At 42.8% G+C, this 22,016-nt stretch overlaps 1 protein-coding gene across 3 annotated transcripts in view; it reads right to left on the minus strand.

Annotated features, from left to right (window-relative positions):
- The window catches only part of DDX31 (DEAD-box helicase 31), a 45,370-nt gene that overhangs the window by 12,501 nt on the left and 10,853 nt on the right, over positions 1-22,016 (minus strand). For 2 of the 3 annotated variants that reach the window (XM_075185294.1, XM_075185293.1), the window contains exons 14-18: positions 18,677-18,736; positions 11,282-11,332; positions 7,926-8,065; positions 6,909-6,990; positions 3,733-3,844 (exon numbers count right to left, since the gene is read on the minus strand). In XM_075185294.1, the coding sequence (XP_075041395.1) occupies positions 3,733-3,844; positions 6,909-6,990; positions 7,926-8,065; positions 11,282-11,332; positions 18,677-18,736 (445 nt within the window). The remainder of the gene's footprint in view (positions 1-3,732; positions 3,845-6,908; positions 6,991-7,925; positions 8,066-11,281; positions 11,333-18,676; positions 18,737-22,016) is intronic. The other variant, XM_075185295.1, reaches the window with a different exon arrangement.

A 22,016-nucleotide genomic window follows, 5' to 3' on the forward strand; every position in this document is an offset into this window, starting at 1 on the left:
CAGTATAATTAGGGATTAATAAAAACATATTCCAAACAAATTAGAATGAGTATTTTTTTAATTCGAAGACCTCAGGATTTCCTGGTAAACATTTATACACATTAAGGGGTACTTGTAATAAATCTGCTGTAAACTAATACTTGCCTCCGCTCCATGTTATCAAGGTGAAATCTCTGGCCGTACCTGCGTGACATTCTGAGTCTGAGGCTTATTAAAAGGCATCCCAACAACATGACGGGGGCTACATTAGCCCTGATCTCCAGATGGTCTAAGGCTGTGATAGGCAACCTGACACACTCAAGGGGCAGTGATGTGGCCCTCCAACCTTCAAAAGGGCCGCTCATCACCCTTAATTCTCAGTAATAAGATAAACAACCGGCGGAGGGTCGCCGATTGCCCATGTCTGACCTACTCCTTTTAACATACCTCCACTACATACTTTAAATTCTGTTTTGAAAGGGCGACGACCGGTCCATATAGGATCCATAACCCTACAAGATCACGCTCCTATAATCATCAAATTGTGTCTTCCAATTTCAGTGGCGAGATCCTGGTGCCTAAATGAATGTCTACTAATAAATGCAGTCGTGTTCGATGACTTTGAAAGGGCTATCCGTAACTTCTGTACAGTAAACTCAAATTGTGAGGGGCATCATCTCCAGGGGTTTGGAAGGCTCACAAAAGTGTAATTACGACGTTTCTTGATATCATACAGTCCTAGGCTAAGAATGGAGGCAAGCTCGGGACTGAACTTTGAGACATTTTAGATGAGGGTGGATCACCAGTTTCAAGATGCTTCGAGTAGTCACAGAAATAGGAAATATGTACAACATATCTGAGATAGTAGAAGTCTGCAGAGATTACAAAACAGTATACAACCTTGTAACTCAGAGGACTCCATGTCCGCCCATCTGGCAGATATCTGAGGAAACATCTCACAAGCTCAGACCTCCTCCGAGTCGAACAAGCTTTGAAAGACTCGCCAACAGGGAAGAGCGTTGGCCCGGATGGGTTCTCCTGCACTTACTACAAGACCCTTTTTTATCACACTCTTGGCGGATCCCTATTGTAAATATGTAAAATGAGAGAGAATGTTCTGGTAATGCCTTCAGGAGTCACCTTGGCTTATAGAACATGTCCCAGCTGCCAACGCATATCTTTATTTAACCTGGACACAACGTTGTGCATCAAGGTTCTTAGAATAGTTTGAAAACGTCCCTGGACAATCAGCTTTATCTGGACCAAAGCTTTTGTCCTATTCAGGAAAGTAAGATAGAGCTTCCTTCCACCTATCAACAGACATCATAAAGGTGCTTGATAAAATATGTTGAGACTTTATGATGACAGCGCTTGTTCTGGGAGATATTACACTGTAATGGAATAAAGCCCACATATATATATATATATAGCACACATCTTCCTCTTTCCACTACCGTTTGTGATCACTCTATAGTCTCCTGAATCAGAAAACACAGGGTTTGGTAGTTAGTGTCTCTTGCAGATGATATAATACTTTTCATTACTGAGCCTACACTTTCACTACCCTGTCTACAGTGATTTATGCAAATTCTGACAACTTTGAATTTTAAAACCAATCTTAGTCTAAACCAGTGTTTCCCAAACCCAGTCCTCAGGGAACCCTAACAGTGCAGGTTTTCCATATCTCCTTGCTGGAGCACAGGTGTAATCATTACTGACTGGCTCACAGTAACACAGGTGGTCGTAATGAGATCTGGAAAACATGCAGAGTTAGGAGGTCCTGGGGACTGGATTTGGGAAACACTGGTATAAATTATATCTCTGCCACACGAAGTCTGTTTTATTTAAGATACTTTTTCCTTGGCAGTCTTTGAAAAACCTAGGCATACTCCTAGTAAGTGTTGAACACTCTTTTCTTTTTTTTACACTATTTAAATTACACTCTCTACCATCATAACACCTCTCCTCCATAACTTAAATAATTGTCCATAGGTTCCCCCTGAGTTTTTGATACATTTGCTATAGGTTTTATGTTTAGATAAAGATTCACAAACTTAAATAATATCAAACTATTTAGCGCGTTCACTATACCGGTCATATAAAATGGGCGAACTTCTCTCTTTTTTTTTTTTTCCGTATAGATTATTTATTTGGGGAACCTCTTGGTAGTCTAACTTGCACGACTGAAATGTATGCAAACCCAGTGAGTTCTTGCACTTATTAAAAAATAAAGCAAGTGGAATTCAATCCCATTTAAAGGTTATTTCATTAGATTTAAAGCGTTAAGGCCGAATTATCAGAGACACTTTCACAGTTGGCTTATGTATGCTTTGTACAAATTATACCACTGAAATTTTATCTTCCAAGGGCAGCTTTTAATTTAGGTGTTTTGTGAGGAAGTCACGGAATGCTGGGGGATTTTTTTTTTTTACCTTTTTATTAAAGCTGATTAATCAATGAGTTAAAACTTTCTTCTTCCTTTTACGCCGATTGGACCATTGTGCGCCAGGGCTGTGGGTGACTAGAAAGCTGCGATTTCCCGAGCTTGCAGCTACTTGTAATCTACCCCCCCCCCCCTCCCCAAACCCCTCCACGTTCAGCTGGAGAGGGCTTACAGGCAGCTCAGCAGTAATCTCCCTCCGCTCCTGCTGCTAGATATTGCCGTTTATGAACAGTAATGAAAGTAAAATGTGTCATTTTGGAGACTGACGGCTGTAAGGTGTAAACAGAGAAGGACCAAACCTTCTTCTGCCTGCGGAGTCAGTACCTTGCTCGTCCTTTACCCAAACCAACTTGTGTGCCAAACATCGTCAATTTAATCATTCTCAGATCTATCGCCACTAAATTCAGATATTCATTGTTCACATGTCCTGTCAAAGTATAGAAGCTTTTACGCATTTTGTAAATATTACAAACTGTTATGCTTTAGTTATACAGCCGCAATATATTACACAGTGCTTAACAGAGAATGTTAATCACGGACATCAGTCCCTGCCCCACTGGAGCTTACAGTCTAAATTCCCTAACACACATACACAGCACGTTGTAAATGTCATAAAAAGGCAAGTTGGTTATTTAAAGTGTTAATGACAAACGTTGACAATGCTTTGGAATGTTCAGAACTTAAAATATGTAAATGGTGCTAGATGCAGATGGTCGTCCAATCAGCATCAAGCACAGTGTATGTTAACAATTCTCCAAGTTACTAATGCAAATTAAGTGGGAGAGTGGTGAGAATGGGGTATAGGGTAGAATAACTGGGGTACTCATGATTTTTAACAGTGGTGGGAAAAGGAGATTTTAAAGGATATTAGAGTCCTCCTTTAAATTTTATTGGAAGATTTACATAGGAGTGTTTGGATTTTAAAAGACACTATTTTATTTCAGATCGCTTTGAACTGGGAGCGTGCGGTAAAGTTCCTCTTTTGTTAAAACTAAAATACAAGACTAGCAACTCCACAAAAAAAATAGGGAATACAAGATACAAGGTTCAAAGTGAACTCCAAGGAATTCTGGGTAACGTATTAGCATGGAAAGCAAAGTTAAGAATCCAATGTTTCCGTCATCCAATGGTAAAAAAACAAAAACAAACAAATAATTTTGTTCTCAATCTCTGAGGGTCCCAATGAAAATAAGGTAGGGGGAGTGAAATTTTCATTGTCAATTCAAAAATGCCAACAAGGTTCAAGAAAAACTTTGGCCTGGCATTAAAATAATTAGAAAATTTGACATTTTAGGAAGTTTGTTTCTTACCCTTCTTTGCCCATAACGAGGTCTCTGTATTAGCATGTACGTAATCTTCAAACTTTGTCTGCAAGACGGTACCTCTTTCCCGAATTGTCTGGGGGTTCGCAGCCTCGGCCTTCTGTATGGAAAGGAAGAGGAGGGGGGGGGGGAGTGTTGAGTGGTGGGAGACGTATAGGGAGGAGGGTTGAATTAAAAGATGGAGAATGCAACAGTGAATAATAAAGCCGTTTAGAATAGATTTAATAACAGTAAAATGACACAGTCTCCCTCCCCGGGGGCAGCTAGGGTAATCCTTTCAATATTAATGCTAAAAGAATAGAAATTACATTGTAATAAAAATGGTGGAGGAAGGGAGATAGAGAACTGGGGAGAGAGCGGAAAGAGGGTGTGCGGAGTGTTTAGACAGACAGCGCACATCAACGCGTTAACCCTTTCTGCTGCCAAAAGTGGTCAAAACCTCGTCAATGACATCCAGGCTGTGATTTCATGTCATATCCCCATCTCTGCCTGAGATGTGTATTAAAAAAAAAAAAAAAAAAGATTTAAAGGGGAGACACCAACACGGTGTTGGTGTATTTTTCTATAAATCTTCAGGAGGCCACAGAAAACTTAGTAGTGTTGCATGTTTGGCATTTGTTAAAACAAGTGGTAGATTCCACAGAAGTAATAATGCCACTGTATAGGTCATTGGGATGGCCTCATCTAGAATACGGTGTTCAGTTTTGAAGGCCGTATCTCCAGAAGGATATAAATACATTAGAGACTGTACAAAGAAGTGCAACTAAACTGGTACATGGCCCACAGCACAAAACTTACCGGAAGAGACTAAAGGGGTATATTTACTAAACTGCGAGTTTGAAAAAGTGGAGATGTTGCCTATAGCAACAAATCAGATTATAGTTATTTATTTAGTACATTCTACAAAATGACAGCTAGAATCTGATTGGTTGCTATAGACAACATCTCCACTTTTTCAAACCCACAGTTTAGTAAATATACCCCTTAATATGTATAGATTTGAGCAGAGAACAGATAGGGGGACATGATAGAAACTTTCAAATATATCAAGGGTTTTAACAAGGTACAGGAGGGTAACATTCTACAAAGGAAGAGAAGTATTAGAACACGAGGACATGTACTGAGACGCGAGGGAAGTTGGTTCGGAGGAAATTTCACAGAAAGGGTAGTAGATAAGTGGAATAGCCTCCCATCAGAGGTGGTAGAGGTTAATATAGTAGCACAATTTGAATATGCTTGGGATACACATAAGGATATCCTTACAAAGAACTAACGATCAAATAGGGGTTGAGGTTACCATAGGTTAAACAATGGGCAGACTAGATGGGCCAAGTGGTTCTTATCTGCCGTCAAATTCTATGTTTCTATGTAATCAGTCTATCTTCACTAGCGGTGTGTATGACCCCGCCCTCCTTTGGTGCTCAACAGACCATTACCAAGGCTAACCAGCATCGGGGACCTGTTGAATTGAGCAAATGTTGGGTGTTCCAAGGGAGGGATCCCCAACAATGCACTAGTGTGGGGAAACTGACTTAAATACAGTTGCTTCAGCAATCTGTATTTTAAAATAAACATCTTGAAATAAAAATTCTTCCTGGCAAAATAAAAAAAACAAACTAGGATTGTCCTTGGAATCCAGGACATATGTGAACCATATACGCTCCCTAGAGTAAAATAGTGCCACATTCAGGAAAAATATAATTAAACAATAGCTGTCACATACTTCAGCTGGCAGCGGGTAACCAGGATGCCGCACAACGCCTGCACATTGCTTGGCTGTCTGTTGCTAGGTGAGACTGTACCTTTAAACCCATCTTTCAAATACTCAGTGTAACTTTTTCTCATTTTTTTTTATTATTATTTTTAATATGAATGCAAAATTACACTGGTTACCCATTTTCCCAGGTGGACACAATCCACTGTTATTAAAACTAAAGCACTTTAATAACTGGGAAAAAAGAAAAAAAAAATGTGGCTTCTCATGCCACCCCCTGCCCCCTCCTTCCCGTACACACACGGCCTGCTCCCTCTCTCCTTCCTTTTAACTTCTTCAAATTAATGAGAAGAGAGAGGACAGGCAAAGAGAGGGGGGGGGGGGGGGAAGCAGGGTGGAAGGTAAAGGGGTTATGTGAATAGAACAGTTGTTAAAGTAATATTGGAAACCAGGCTGGCCGGGGGCTGCGTAAGCACGAAAAATCCTGGTAAAGCGTTAAATAAACAGAGCCGGAGCCCTGGCTGAATCCCTCTGTTGGTTACTGTATACTTTCTGTAACAGGGCTCAGAATAGATCTGAGATCCGTGGAAAAGGCGAGAGAGTCTTCAGAATTCCAATAAAGACCTCAAATTGAAGGCGGCCCTGCTGCGAATTCCGCCAGAAAATTAAAGAGCGCTCAATCTTAAGTGACAGATGACTTGTCTCAATGTCACAACTGCCAGGGGATTAGTGATAATATGGCAATATATTGCAAAGGGAGGGAGGGGGGGGGGATAAGCTAGGGATGTCTCTCCCTTCAGAATGAACCTCTCTAAGTAACATTCTTCCAACACGTTCCCTTCCACCTGCTTTATTTTGCCCGCTGTCTTTCAGATGGCTGCAGAGGGGCACTGGTGGCCCAGAGTAGGGTGAGCGTGGCCGGATTACTTCCAGGTGCAATGCTGGGTCATTTATTTATATATGTACAACACATAGAACAGAGGTCAGCTACTAGGTTATGGCTGAATTTTTAGAGAAAGTTGAATCATGAAGAGGATGGAGGATGAGCGGCCAGCCGGGGCAGGACGCGCGGAGCCGGGGCAGGACGCGCGGAGCCGGGGCAGGACGCGCGGAGCCGGGGCAGGACGCGCGGAGCCGGGGCCAGCCAATAAGTGAGTGTAGTGTAGATAATGACAGTGAGTGGAGGGTGGGTAGTGGGAGTATGAGTGAAGGATAGGCATTGGGGGAGTGGAATGTTGACAGTGACTGGCTCGGAAGTGAGTATGCAGACTGGGTAGAAAGTGAGTGACTGAGTGCAAACATAAGCTGGTTTGACCTAAATTATCACAGCTCGTACAATAACCTTCCTTAACCCATGTGCTGCTGAACTACATGGTCCATGCTGTTCAGCCAGCCCCTGATATATTCATTACTAGGCTGACGTCACATCGGTCTCAGCTCAGGTCCTCACCTTCCCACCGGCTCGCTTGATCTTCAAGAAATCCTCCATCAGCAGGCTGGACAATATCTCCTCCATCTTCATCTCTGAAACACTAATAGTAAGGAGAGAGTCCTGGTGTTCATAGTGCAGTTTAGAGGGTTACAGTCAGGAGGGCAAGGATTGGGCATTCTGGGGGCAAATTTGGTTTTGTTTCCACTTTCCAGTAGGAAAAAAGCAAACGGGGGACAAAACAATATTCTTATTTTGTAGTTCATAAAAGTGCACTACACCATATATCTATGTAGAATTTAAAGTTACTTTGCTATTTTATGTACTGTATATTCTGTAACACAAGGGACAACACGTTATCCTGCAGACAGAACTTTTTCTGAATGAGTGGGAGCTGCCATTTCAATTGCCCTGTAAGGACAGAATTAAATACTAACCCCCACCCAATACTGCAGCACAGTGCCACCTAGTGGGTCAAACTGTCACATCTTCCTGCAGGACATATACTACCACATCGTCTATAGAAAGTCACATATCACTAGACTACTGCGTGACGAGGCTCTATTCACATATCATAGTTGTTTTTTTTGGGAGCAGCGATAAAGCAGACCTAAGGCACAGTAATCGCAACAACAAACGTGTGTATTGGATTCCGCAACATGAACGTACAACATAATATCTAAAAATATCTGTATGTTCCCTCTGCTTAGGAAGCAGAATAATTTTGTGCTCACTATACGAAACGCTGTGGGCCATCTTCAAAGTCATAGAGGATTCATCTTACGCTTCCTCTATGCTGGCTCGGCAGCTGAGCTGTGACATAGGCACGTCATCTGCATACAGCGTGCGCCAATATATTATGCTCTTTATGCAGAGGGAACATAGGGAAACTTTGATTTTTTTTTTCTTCCTTTTTTAATATATACATAATACAAAAAAAAGTATGTAAAGCACCCGACAAAACTCCCAACAGACAACAGCGCCACCATTACATAAAAAGGCCAAGAGCAGTAGTGCATATCCCCCCCCCCCTCTCACCTGATCTTGTGATCCACCAAGGTTTGAATGTAATCAGCCTCTGATGGGATAAGGATGAGTAAGCTGCTCCCCTGAGCTCCCAGTCTCGCTGTGCGGCCAACGCGGTGGATGTACTCGGCGGCAGACGCTGGTGCGTTGTACTTGGGATGACAAAGTGTAGGAAAAGGTTAACATAGGCAGACAATTGCACACTGGGAGGGCATTTAGCCCATGCAGGTGCGTTGCAAAAATACAAGGTCTTCTATGGCATCTGTTTTTGGAAAAATTGACCATGGGGTAAACGTATCAACCCTTCTGCAAAGAAAAAGTGGAGGAGTTGCCAATAGCAACCAGATTGTAGCCATCATTCTCAAGAATGTACTAGATAAATGATAGCTAGAATCTGATTGGATGCTGTGGGCAACGCATCCTCTTTTCCTTTTTTAGAAGGCTTGATACATCTACCCCAATGTTTTGTTTATTTTACGGACTGTTAATAAATTGATGGTTGACAGCTGTCTCGAATAGGGCGTTTCAGCTACCATGCAGGATTTGCATATAGTGAAAGATCTCTATTATGGGTCTGGTTAGCAAGGAGGATTATGGGTAGATAGTCAAAGAGTAAGATACATATAAACAAACGTCAGTTTCTTTAAACCATCTCTATCCTGGGAACATGTGCTATAAAACACAGATCCCTTGACAGGGACAGATGAGCGCGCAGTGAATGACGTATTATCGGGAGGAATTCTTAGTGCCCTAATTACCCCACATATAAAACAAGACTCTGGCCTTTCCAGGCAGCCCATAAGGAATACATCAGCCAGTGCAGCTCCTTAGCACTAGAAAGCAGGGAGCTGCTCAGATGTATCTGTCAGGGGAACGCTGCAGTCTGACATGTGAAGACAAAATGCATGCTAGATTCACAGCTAATGGGCCCCATCTCCTGAGAAACTGTCCTTCCCCGATCTCTCTCTTTCACCCCGCTCCCTGCCTCTTCGTTAGCCTGCTTGCATCTATTCTCAGAGACGTGGCTGAGGAGAGGGATTGGTAGGTGACACCGGGCAGGAACACCATCAGAGACCTCAGCCTGGTGCTTGATTAGCAAGTCAGGTCGAAACCAGGTTCATATACGGCCGAGGTGTTTACAGGGGGGAAACAGTGTTGTCTGCCACCTCCAATTTATACAGGGAATGGTTTTTCTGCACAGCTCCTATTTTGCAATGCTTGTCCCCCTTTCTCCGTTCCCGGGAAGTTAAACAAAACATTCATAAAGGTATCTATCTGGAGATTGGGTACTTCCTCCCAAGTACTAGCACATGCAAGAGAGAATAATCCTAAATTTGGGGGGGGGGGGGGAGGGAATATTCAGTGGGCAAATTTTCTCAAGAGTAAGTTACAAGACAAAAAAAGATCAACAAAACACAACAAAACCTACAAAAATAAATAAAGACAAGGCTATGGGCAATATTTCCATCTGCTGCTGGTGGGAATGCGGAATCGATGACACCCTGTCCCACATTTGGTGGAGCTGCCCTAAGATAAGCCTTCTGCTCCCCTTGTACCCTTCTTCTAAACGTACCTAAACACATTTCATTTTTGCTTGATAAACCAATAAAACGTAATTTGAAAAACAAACAACAACACTACCCACAAAAACATTTCTAATAGTACAAATGATATTAGGAGAGTGTTTCTTACTTCATTAGAGTTTGGGGAGCCAGGTGAACATAACTGGAACGCCATAATCTGTTGTCCCATGTTTTTCTATCACAGCCAGAAAAACAAATGTTCTGAAAGCCCCGGAGAGACATCAATCTATCTGTAAGCAACACTGTTTCCCATGAAAACCTAGGTGTCACTGCAGAACATTTATCAGTGGGCAATACCGTTTCCCATGAAAACCTAGGTGTCACTCCGGGACCTTCAGAACAATTATCAGTGGGCAACACTGTTTCCCATGGAAACCTAGGTGACACTCTGGGACCTTCAGAACAATTATCAGTGGGCAATACTGTTTCCCATGGAAACCCAGGTGTCACTCCGGGACCTTCAGAACAATTATCAGTGGGCAACACTGTTTCCCATGGAAACCTAGGTGTCACTCTGGGACCTTCAAAACAATTATCAGTGGGCAACACTGTTTCCCATGGAAACCTAGGTATCACTTCAGGACCTTCAGAACAAGCGTTTTTTTGGCTGTTTATGACTCCCCAGTTATGTTGACCTAGCAAATATTTACTGCGATAGGAGGATTGAATTTTTGTTTTTTTATGGAGGGTGTCTTAGATCTTTATCTCCATATCTGTGATTCCAGCATGGATCGAGTGTTTGCCAAACAGCTGCCTGAATGAGAATAGATACGGCCTTGTTTCCGTGCAGGTCTCCTGCCCTCTGATACACCAATACGTTTCAGTAACGTGATGCAGAGCACTATAATGTGCTATTGGTGTGTTGTACATTACAGGGTATAGCTGCAGATTAATGTATTGTAGACATTAGCACCCACAACCAATATGGCAGGAGAGCTGTAAGTTATATAAGTCAGCTTGGGAGAGAGCACGGCACAGGCGGTAACTATTAGCAGAAGAGTGCGCTATTTTATACAGTACCCCATTCTTTTGTATAAATATATAGCAGCGCTCGTGGTGCCATTTAATAGATAAACTAAACAATCTCAGATATGGTGACAGGTTCTCTTCAAAGCTTGGGTTGAGTCAGGCTTACAAACTGGACTAATATTACGGCTATGTACAGTTAGGACTGAGATCATTAAGTGAAGATTGAGGGTCGTATTTTTATTATTTGGACCCAGAAAATATCTTACAATTACGCTTGTGGAAAAGTTGTCTCCATTTTTTTTTTAACTAAGGGGTTTCCTGTTTTTAAAGGACACCGGGTGAAGGGTTGAAATAAAGGTAATTTAGGACGTTCTATCCAGGCTCTATTGCTAGGAGGTGTAGAAACATAGGTGGGTTTTCAGAGAGTGTTGAAAGATTTAAAGACTGGGTATAGTCTGATCTGGCGTAATAAAATCTTACCGGTGGGTGACGGCACAGGAGAAGTCTTGTAGGTGGTAGTGAGAAAGGCAGATCTAGGATTGTGGCAGCGAGTGTATGTCGAGGTCAAGTTTGAGTTGTACGTAAGGGTTGTTGTTGAGGTCTTTGTAGCCAAGAGTGAATAATATGTATGGGATTCTTGAGGGTGGGGGGACCAATGTAAGGATTTGCAGATAGAGAGGAAGATCTGTCTCTTGGGGATAAGATGGGAGAGGGGGATGCCAAACAGGAGAAGGGTGCTGTGATTTATTGATGGATCATAAATGAGAGGAAGGTAGGAGAACCACTTTAATATAATTATCAGTGCTTAAGACTCACCTGTACAATCCAGGTCACCTGAGGGAGGTCCAGCCCCCGAGCAGCCACATCCTGCAAGAAAGAGAACAGCAACGCAGGATTAGATTGTAAGCTTCTTGGAATATTCCAATTCATTTTTATAAATGATTTCATTCAATAATCAGTAAAACATAAAGACAGTTTATTTTGCACCAAAAACCATTTTCTCTGTAGATCTGTGGTTGTATGAATGTGTGGAGACCGATATAATACCAAGTGTCAGCCACAGATTCCAAAGAAACAGCTTCCCCAATGGCCAGTATAGTAGAAAAATAAAATCCACGCAGAAAACATATTTATTTCAAAATAAGTCACATTTCAGCATCATAACTAGGTAATATGCCTGATATCACCGTTCAAGGTTTATGAGTAATCCAAAAAATAAATATAATTTTCATGTTCTTTATAATCTCACTTCATATAACAATAACACACCATTTAGCATAGTACACAGGCAGATGGACTCTTGTACAAGGCTGGAATCTGAACCAGTTTCCAACAAGTCTCTTAGCATCAATCATTGTTCTTTAGTCAGAGCCGTTAGTTAGAGAGTAATTGTGGGTAGTCATAAAATGGTTTTGTAAATGGAATCTTTCACAATAATAGCGACCCTGTATCTGAAGGGGGTGGGGCTTTGCTGTAAAGGGGATGAACTTAGCTGTAAAGGGGGCGTGGCTTCAATGTAAATGGGTGGGGCTTAAATATAAAGGGGTCAGAACTCACCTATGAGACTTGTGGAAAAACACTAATAATAGACGAATTGCACATGGGATGGCAGAGTTACGCTAACAAGGTACTTGGCCAGATTATATAAAGGTAAGTCCGCAATGTAGTCACTGGGAAAAGCCAATAGGTTGTATAGGTAGTTTAATACCACACTCCACAAACATACTGATTAACTGGCTCCTGATTTACCTCTAGTGTTTGTGTGTATCAGTGTGATCGGGACTATAGATTGTAAGCTCCAGGGGGGCAGGTGAATGAGTACATATTCCCTGTAAAGCGTTGTGTAATACGTAGGTGCTATAGATATAATTGTTAATAAATAAAGAGGTACTGTATCACAGATCGGGTGATGGATCCATGGGTGTGCTGAGAGGAGTAATACAGTAACAGGAATACATGGGACATAAAACACATAAGTAGGGAATACTGGGGGGCCTGTAGGCTTCTGTGCCATCACATTCTTTGTTTCTATGTCAGTCCAGGGGGCATAGTTAATAATTCGGGTTCGGAAAAGTGGAGATGTTGCCTATAGCAACCAATCAGATTCTAGTTATTTATTTATTTAGTACATTCTACAAAATGACAGCTAGAATCTGATTGGTTGCTATAGGCAACATCTCCACTTTTCCAAACCCGCAGTTTGATAAATTTACTCCCCTGGAATAATAAATTAACAAGATGCTGCTCGGGGGCATAAATCCACTCTGCATAAATGTGTATTAGGGTGTGAGAATAACATCCAGGTGCTGGATGATCAGGAGGCTGCAGAGGACATTACATAGGGCCGGGTGGTGCAGAGACAAGGACGGTGTGATGAAGGTCACATACTAGATGCAGAGAGAGATGGAGATACTGAATACTGTGCTATCACAGCAGATGGTGTATATAGGTCCATAGTAACATGTACTGCAAATGTAGCGGTGTGTGCTACATGTCTACAGTGAAAGGGTATGTTCATAGGACCAGTGTATAGGACTATACATGTGAATAGGGTGCAGTACCGTATTCATGTGCGTGTGACGTGAATGCACAGTGTGTGTGTGTCTGTGTGTGCACATGTGAAGGTGTGAACAGCTGTATGCCCATGTGACATGGGTGCAGAGCCATGTGAATACCGATGTGATGTGGGTGAAGAGCTGTGAGTTTGTACATGTGTCGTGGATAAAGAACTGTGTGCGTGTACATGTGACATGGGTGCAGAGCCACGTGAATACACATGATGTGGGTGCACAGATGTGTGCTTGTACATACGACGTGGGAGCAGGGCTTGGTGTGTAGGTGTTTGCTGGATACGTGATATGAAGAGAGCAGCGTGAGCGTTTCTTCGCTGCTCCTCTGCTACACCAGTGATTACAGCACTAAACCATGATGTAATGAATGAACTAATAAAGTCAGTGACTGAAGGGTAAACTACAGACGGCCTGCAGCGAGATCCTGGGAGTAACAGGTCCGGGAAGAGTCCGTGCTGCAGAACCAGCATGGGGTGAAGCACGGAGTCTTTCCAATGATCTTATCCCAGACTGCTGCAGTATTTAGTGCGGCCACCTTGCCTCTACTGGCACCGCGCCTATCTACAGCTCATCTTTACTGTGGGTGCGGAGAGGAGGAGGGGGGGGGGAAGCAAAAAGGTCATTTAGAAAATGTTTTGCTGTTTACTCAGCCACGTTAACTCGTGTTGCCATATTCTGGTGCCTCCAGCCAAGTGTCTTGGCCTCCCGTGCTCGGCTCAGCCTGACTTTATTACGCAGCCCAATCTGTCGGCGTGACGACGGGGGACACTTTCCTGCTGACGGCTCTCCGCACTCGGCAATAATGACTTTTGGCAGGACGGGAAAGGGCGGGCCGGCTGCCTCCATTTCTCTGGCGGAGACGCTGGGGCCCCCCCGCTCGCCCCGCTACCTGCCATACTTGGTGAACTTCTATGGTAAATAAATGAGTCATTTTAATCCGGCTGACAGGCGGGCACCTGAGCAATCAAATATCCATCTGTGCCTTCCAGGGCTCACCAAGGAAGCTCAAGTGAGTGGAACTAAATCAGAAACATCAAAGCAGCCAAGTTCTAGCGATCCCTATTTTTCAAGCGGAATTTGGATAATTCTTATTCCCTCTAAATATCTGCGTCTTAAGTGTTTATATGCATAACTTTACCCTGTAAGCTATTTGGAAGATGTGCCCTGATAACGTGCCAATCCCACCCAGGGACCTCACAATGCAGCCTCCTCAGTGGCACTGAAACGGTTAAGAAACGCTCCTCCTCCTCCTCCCTTCTGCAGTCGGCTAAGCTGTTTTCGGCACTAATTACTCCAGATAGCTGTAATTTACAAGTTGGTGGTGGGTAGGATGCTCCAAGCTTCACACGTTCTCTGAGCAACAGCTGCCACTATTAGGGAGCTAATTGTGCAGCCTTCTGTAGCGTGCAGCAGGCTGGCTGCAGTGCCATGGCGGCCCCAAACTGGCTGCTGCTGAACTGTGCCAGAGCCGCGGAGAAGTGATATTATACGCAGCCGTCTCCTGCCAGTGGAGGGGATATGAAGGGCATACGAGAACCGGACGGGCTAGAGGAGTCGCTGCTTTCTGTGTACTCGGGGGCTCTGCTGTCCTTCCTCGCTAGGCCTCAAGGTCTAAGCAGTGCTCATATTAAGCTATAGACTCTGGAGAAGAAAGACCAGCACTGTCGAAGAATTATATAGGGGCGTGTCAACAGCATGCTACTTTACCCGTCGAATATACACAGTATAGACATGTTGTGGGACATACCAATGTTCATGAGAATGGAGCTTATCAATTCGCTAGGAACCAGAGAGGAAACAGAGGGATGAGGTACAAAAGTGCCTCATGCCTCAGTGACTTTGCAGGTTGCAAGTGAACTGACAGGCTGCATTCTCATGCATATAGGTAATAAGGCTCCTAGTGAACTGACAGACGAGATTCTCATGAATAATGGTAAAGGGCTCCTAGTGAACTGACAGGCTGCATTCTCATGCATATAGGTAAAGGGCTCCTAGTGAACTGACAGACGAGATTCTCATAAATAATGGTAAAGGCTCCTAGTGAACTGACAGGCTGCATTCTCATGAATATAGGTAAAGGGCTCCTAGTGAACTGACAGGCTGCATTCTCATGAATATAGGTAAAGGGCTCCTAGTGAACTGACAGGCTGCATTCTCATGCATATAGGTAAAGGGCTCCTAGTGAACTGACAGGCTGCATTCTCATGCATATAGGTAAAGGGCTCCTAGTGAACTGACAGGCTGCATTTACATAAATATATGTAAAGGACTCCTAGTGAACTGACAGGCTGCATTTACATAAATATAGGTAAAGAGCTCCTAGTGAACTGACAGGTCTCATTCTCATGCATATAGGTAAAGGGCTCCTAGTGAACTGACAGGTCTCATTCTCATGCATATAGGTAAAGGACTCCTAGTGAACTGACAGGTCTCATTCTCATGCATATAGGTAAAGGGCTCCTAGTGAACTGACAGGTCTCATTCTCATGCATATAGGTAAAGGGCTCCTAGTGAACTGACAGGTCTCATTCTCATGCATATAGGTAATAGGCTCCTAGTGAACTGACAGACGAGATTCTCATAAATAATGGTAAAGGCTCCTAGTGAACTGACAGGCTGCATTCTCATGAATATAGGTAAAGGCTCCTAGTGAACTGACAGACGAGATTCTCATGAATATAGGTAAAGGGCTCCTAGTGAACTGACAGGCTGCATTCTCATGAATATAGGTAAAGGGCTCCTAGTGAACTGACAGGCTGCATTCTCATGCATATAGGTAAAGGGCTCCTAGTGAACTGACAGGCTGCATTCTCATGCATATAGGTAAAGGGCTCCTAGTGAACTGACAGGTCTCATTCTCATGCATATAGGTAAAGGGCTCCTAGTGAACTGACAGGTCTCATTCTCATGCATATAGGTAAAGGACTCCTAGTGAACTGACAGGTCTCATTCTCATGCATATAGGTAAAGGGCTCCTAGTGAACTGACAGGTCTCATTCTCATGAATATAGGTAAAGGCTCCTAGTGAACTGACAGACGAGATTCTCATGAATATAGGTAAAGGGCTCCTAGTGAACTGACAGGCTGCATTCTCATGAATATAGGTAAAGGGCTCCTAGTGAACTGACAGGCTGCATTCTCATGAATATAGGTAAAGGGCTCCTAGTGAACTGATAGGCTGCATTTACATAAATATATGTAAAGGACTCCTAGTGAACTGACAGGCTGCATTTACATAAATATAGGTAAAGGGCTCCTAGTGAACTGACAGGTCTCATTCTCATGCATATAGGTAAAGGGCTCCTAGTGAACGGACAGGTCTCATTCTCATGCATATAGGTAAAGGGCTCCTAGTGAACTGACAGGTCTCATTCTCATGCATATAGGTAAAGGGCTCCTAGTGAACGGACAGGTCTCATTCTCATGCATATAGGTAAAGGGCTCCTAGTGAACTGACAGGTCTCATTCTCATGCATATAGGTAAAGGGCTCCTGGTGAACTGACAGGTCTCATTCTCATGCATACTGGTAAAGGGCTCCTGGTGAACTGACAGGTCTCATTCTCATGCATATAGGTAAAGGGCTCCTAGTGAACTGACAGGTCTCATTCTCATGCATACTGGTAAAGGACTTCTAGGGAACTGACAGGTCTCATTCTCATGCATATAGGTAAAGGACTTCTAGTGAACTGACAGGTCTCATTCTCATGCATACTGGTAAAGGACTTCTAGTGAACTAACAGGTCTCATTCTCATGCATACTGGTAAAGGACTTCTAGTGAACTGACAGGCAGCATTCTCCACAATGGCAGTCTCCACTGTGTGTAGTTTGGGGATACACTTTAACTCTCCCACTTCCAAAACCCATGTAGAGCGACAAAACTTGGCCACCAACATCCCACATAAGCTGTGGTTCTCTTCACACTGGCCAAGCACCAGGTCTGGACTTACATGCCCTCCCTGTGCTGTACATACCACGTATAAAAATGAAGTAAAAGAAAACAATCAAGATATAATTCTGCTTAAAGCAAACTTTACTAAAAAGGGAAATAGTAAATTAATTATCTACAAAATACTAAAGAATAATAAAAGTAAACATTAACATGTATAGAAAGCAGACTGGCTTCTCTTTAACTCTGCCACCATAGGACAGGGCCTGTAGAGCATGCTGGGAGTTGTAGTCCAGACCATCTGGAGAGACGGCACTTGCCCTTTGTTTTATTTCTCACAGAATAGAAGATTTAAGTAACACTTTAGAAATTAAGTAGGTTGTCTACAGAGGGGTAGATTTAGCAAACCTTTTAAAAAGGAAAAGTGGAAGTGTGGCCCATAGCAACCAATCACAATCTAGCTATCATCTAATAGATTCTAGAAAATAATAGCTAGCATCTGATTGGTTGCTATGGGCAACACCTCCACTTTTTTTTTTTTGAAAGTTTGATAAATCGCCCCCATAGAAACCAGATTGCAGTATGAATATCGTGATTGGACAAAGTTTGGATTTACCTATCCTATCATAATCTAATCTTAATGAATGAATAGTACAGGTATTGTAGACGATTGAGAAAAACTTTTTTTTAAAAAAATGTTTGACTCCTAAAAATGTGTATTTAGGTATATAAGCATTTGAAGATTCAGACTGATATTTGTTTGAATCTTTTGAGGATCCCAAAAGTGTAAGGAGAAGAAATCCACTAGTTGATTAGGAGAGCAAGTGACATTCTCGGTTTATAAAACTGAAACAACAAATACATTCACCCAAATCTACAGCTTTCCCCCCCCAAAATGTGCTGGTTACTTTTGTGCTTGCAGGATTATCTAACTGCCATTGTAAATATAGACCCTTTACAGAGGATGCAGACGGCCCATCCAATAGAAGTCAAAAATAAACATATCTGTCACTGCACAGCAGTCTCACTCCTACAGTTTCCATGGTTTAAGGCGAAATTGTTGCTATGGTTTAGTTGTTAACTACTTTTTTTTCCCATGAATTTATACAATATTTGTGATTGCGTTCTGCAGTGAAAAAAACGTGTATTTTTAAACAGGATATTAGATGGCCTGTCCCAACATTCGTTATATTTATACTTTTATTCTTGGTTTGTACACTAGGCCAGAGACTTAGTGCCAAGTTGTCTGCGTACATTAAGTCACCATTTAATTGTTAATTATAAATGGGATTAAATCTCGCCATATCTGACTGATGGGTGAGTGCCTACAGTACTCACTCTGCACATCAAAGAAGAGACTTTGGAGCGAGTGGGGGATACATTTAACCTGTAGCCAATCAGGGCGTTTGGATTTTTCTAATGCTGTAATTGGCTACAGTAGTCCCGTAAACATTTCATTGGTCAAAGCTTGTTCCAACTCTGTTAATGTTCTAGAGCTCTGATTGGCTACAGGTTGGTCTACCTCTGTAAACATTCTAAAGCTCTGATTGGCTACAGGTTGGTCTACCTCTGTAAACATTCTAAAGCTCTGATTGGCTACAGGTTTAGCACTACAGGTTGGCCTAGCTCTGTGAATGTTTAAAATTCTCTTCTAATCTCCATTTTAAAGTAAAGGCAGCCGGGGTAACAGAGGAGGCACTGCCGGCCACTCCTGCCCCAGGACATGGCGGAGGTATAACATGCAGGTACTCACCGTACACAGCAGGATACCAGCTTTGGCCCGAGTAAAGTGCTGGAAAACTTCCGTTCTTTCCTGTAATATAGAATACACAGAGATGATATAGTGACATTGTATTGTGTATACAACAATATAGAAATAAAGACATACACAGTTACAATGTTAAACAAATAGTAACTAGTTATATTTCTTAGAGAAACTTTTTTTTCTTCCTATTATTACTTATTTATAATATACTTTTTATTAACCTTGCTTCACTTACGCTGGGAGTAATCTAAATTGCTTCACCAAGATCATTTGCAGAGACAGATTCCAATGAAACGTGGCATCACTACCACGTGGCATGTCTCAGACAAGAAGAACCCATATTATATTCACGCAGTACAGTACTAAACTACAGAGTAACCTCATTCTTACAGAATACTTCCTCTACAGTCTCCGGGAAGCTCTCTGTGGCGTTCCTTGCGATCTTGGCATCTGTATCTAATATGGTCACCAGTGGGTGGTCTAATTCGTTAATTACTTTTGTGTGCCAGCCGGATTAAACAGCAGCATCACAAGTGGCCCAAGAGATGTAATCATATGAGAAACGTGCACACATAGGGCCTGATTTATTAAGGAACGTAAATGCAGATACGTATTTTGCTCTAAATTTCTCTACACATGCTAAGAAATGGACCATACACCAGTGAATGCAAGAACATACAATTAATCTTCGAACGCAAAGACACTTACAAAAGCCTACGACTTCATGGGTGGAACAGGGGAGGGAGAGGGGCAAATGCCGGTAGTCAATGTACAGTAATGGCGTGCCAAGCTCGAGCGCATTCAGCTGCGAACGATTCAAGCTTTGGGCATCTCTCAGGTACGTGTTTTTCCGCCATACAATCACCATTTATTTATATAGCGCCACTGATTCCACAGCGCTGTACAGAGAACTCATTCACATCAGTCCCTGTCCCATTGGAGCTTACAGTCTAAATTCCCTAACATACACACACACACACACACAAAGACAGACAGACAGAGAGACTAAGGGCAATTTGATAGCAGCCAATTAACCTACCAGTATGTTTTTGGAGTGTGGGAGGAAACCGGAGCACCCGGAGGAAACCTACGCAAACACAGGGAGAACATACAAACTCCACACACGTAATGTATTTCATGGAGAAAAAAAGGAAACCTTTTTTTTTTTATAAATTGTTTTTTTCATTAATGACTATATATTATTAACAGGTGACGATTGAATACTTTTTTTTCCTCCTGTCCGTTCTGCTAGGACTTTGTATTCCACGTATGTATCGTACTTATCCTGCAGCGTGTTATGTCCGTCTCAATACGGCAAATGCTGCACGCAGAGTGGAACTAGACCCGTGTTCAACAACAGAGGCTTCTTCACATTCGCTTGTAGTTGAATACGGGTGTGCGTATGCCCCAATTATATGCGTTCTTTAAAAAAAGCACAATAGGATTGTTTTGCTTAATGAATCAGGCCCATCCTTATTGTAGTCAATAGGCCAATAGCATTTTCTGTATTTCCTGATCAAACTCTGACCAATCCCGATTAGATTTTGATGGGCACTGTAGCTGTTTTGGGCTCAGACATACAAAGATAGCTGGACAAGTTGGTTAATCTTAACTGAAGGATGAGTCAGGGGGGCAGGAGATCTAGATAGTCCCAATACTCAGCCTTTGATAAACATCTATTGGTTAGAGGGGACACTTGCTAATGTTTAAAAGGTGCACTTCACCCTGGTTAAAGGTGCCGATGACACTGTGCTCTATTTGGTGTTAATCTTAGTGGACGGTGAATACGATCAGACAGTGATGGCACCTGTCTATATAAGTAGTCATCCTCCGATTACTCTACTTTATGAACTGTAGTATACGGCCGATTAGCCCGAATGACCAGATGTTTCAGGTTCGGTGTCCAATGTGACAGAGAGTCGGCCCCTGGTCATCCCCAATATTAAATTCACACGTTCTAAACAAGGGCCAGGCTGGGTGGTAGAAATGCTGAATACTTGTTACTTGTTCTCTGACAAATCGGACAAGGTGCATCTGTATATCAATGTGGGGGTGATAACGTTATCAGGGAATTTGGGATTTGCTTCTGCAACAAAAGGGTTAAAAGTAGAAAGTATTGCTGCCTGCGGTGTTTAATTCTAAGAAACTCCAGTGTGCGCCCTTCGACAACCCCTGCTGGGAAGATTAAAGAGATCCAGTTACTGGGATGATTTGTGCTTTTGTCCTAAACGAGCACTGTCCCTTCCAGCCACTGGGGGTGTGGCTGGGGGGAGCCGCCTAAAATAACAGGAGAGGAAGGAGGATATTATCAATTTGTTTCAAACGTGAGGTGGACTGCCACCATCTGGGAGTTCCTGTTTAGTTCCATTAATGCTCCTAATGCGAGGACATCAGGAACTAATTGCCCCCCAAGCCTCGCACTCCCTGGGAGGCAGCCAGCCAGGCCGCTCACGTTGCCGGGAGCAGCTGGTCAGGAGGGGATTAGCCCAAACAAGCGCTCTCAGGTGGCAGAGAGAAAGGAGGCGGCTGCACAGACCGAACCTGCTGCTTGTGTGACACCTTATTGTGCCTGGGGACAGCACATGCAGTGCCTCTCTTATTGTGTGTATGGACAATGCACCTTGTAGTTCTATGTATGTAGTGTTGCACTACCAGAGCACTTTAATCTGGCACATCATTCCCTGCACCACCAGAGCTTACAATCTAATTTCCATGTCACTTGCACCTACAGACACCTGTTTAGTCATAAGCCAGTGGAGTTACCAGCGTGACTTTGCAATGTGGGAGTAACATGACTAACGGGGAGAACATACAAACTGCATGCAGAAATCAAACTCACGGTCTCTGCGCTGCAAGGGAACAATACTAACCACTGTGCCACACAAAAGCCATTCTTACAGGAGAAGCCCCACACATTTCATGTAAATACTTAAGGACTGGCAAATGTAATTATTCAGCAGATTTGAATGAAAAAACTAAGAAACAAAATTTGGCTGGTGAAATTTTAATTTCTTAAATTTTCTACCCTGATTCTCACGCTTGCTGGTGCCTCACATCATGACATATAGTGATTATATAATGTAACTCAGCGTATTCACCAGTACAGGGTCAAGATAATATATCCTAGCACATACACCTGTACAGTGACTATATAATGTAACCTAGCACATACACCTGTGCAGTGACTATATAATATAACCTAGCACATACACCTGTGCAGTGACTATATAATATAACCTAGCACATACACCTGTGCAGCGACTGCGTAATATAACCTAGCACATACACCTGTACAGTGACTGCGTAATATAACCTAGCACATACACCT

The sequence above is a fragment of the Mixophyes fleayi genome, chromosome 9 (genome assembly GCF_038048845.1).
Source record: "Mixophyes fleayi isolate aMixFle1 chromosome 9, aMixFle1.hap1, whole genome shotgun sequence".
In the NCBI taxonomy this organism is placed as follows: Eukaryota; Metazoa; Chordata; class Amphibia; order Anura; family Limnodynastidae; genus Mixophyes; species Mixophyes fleayi.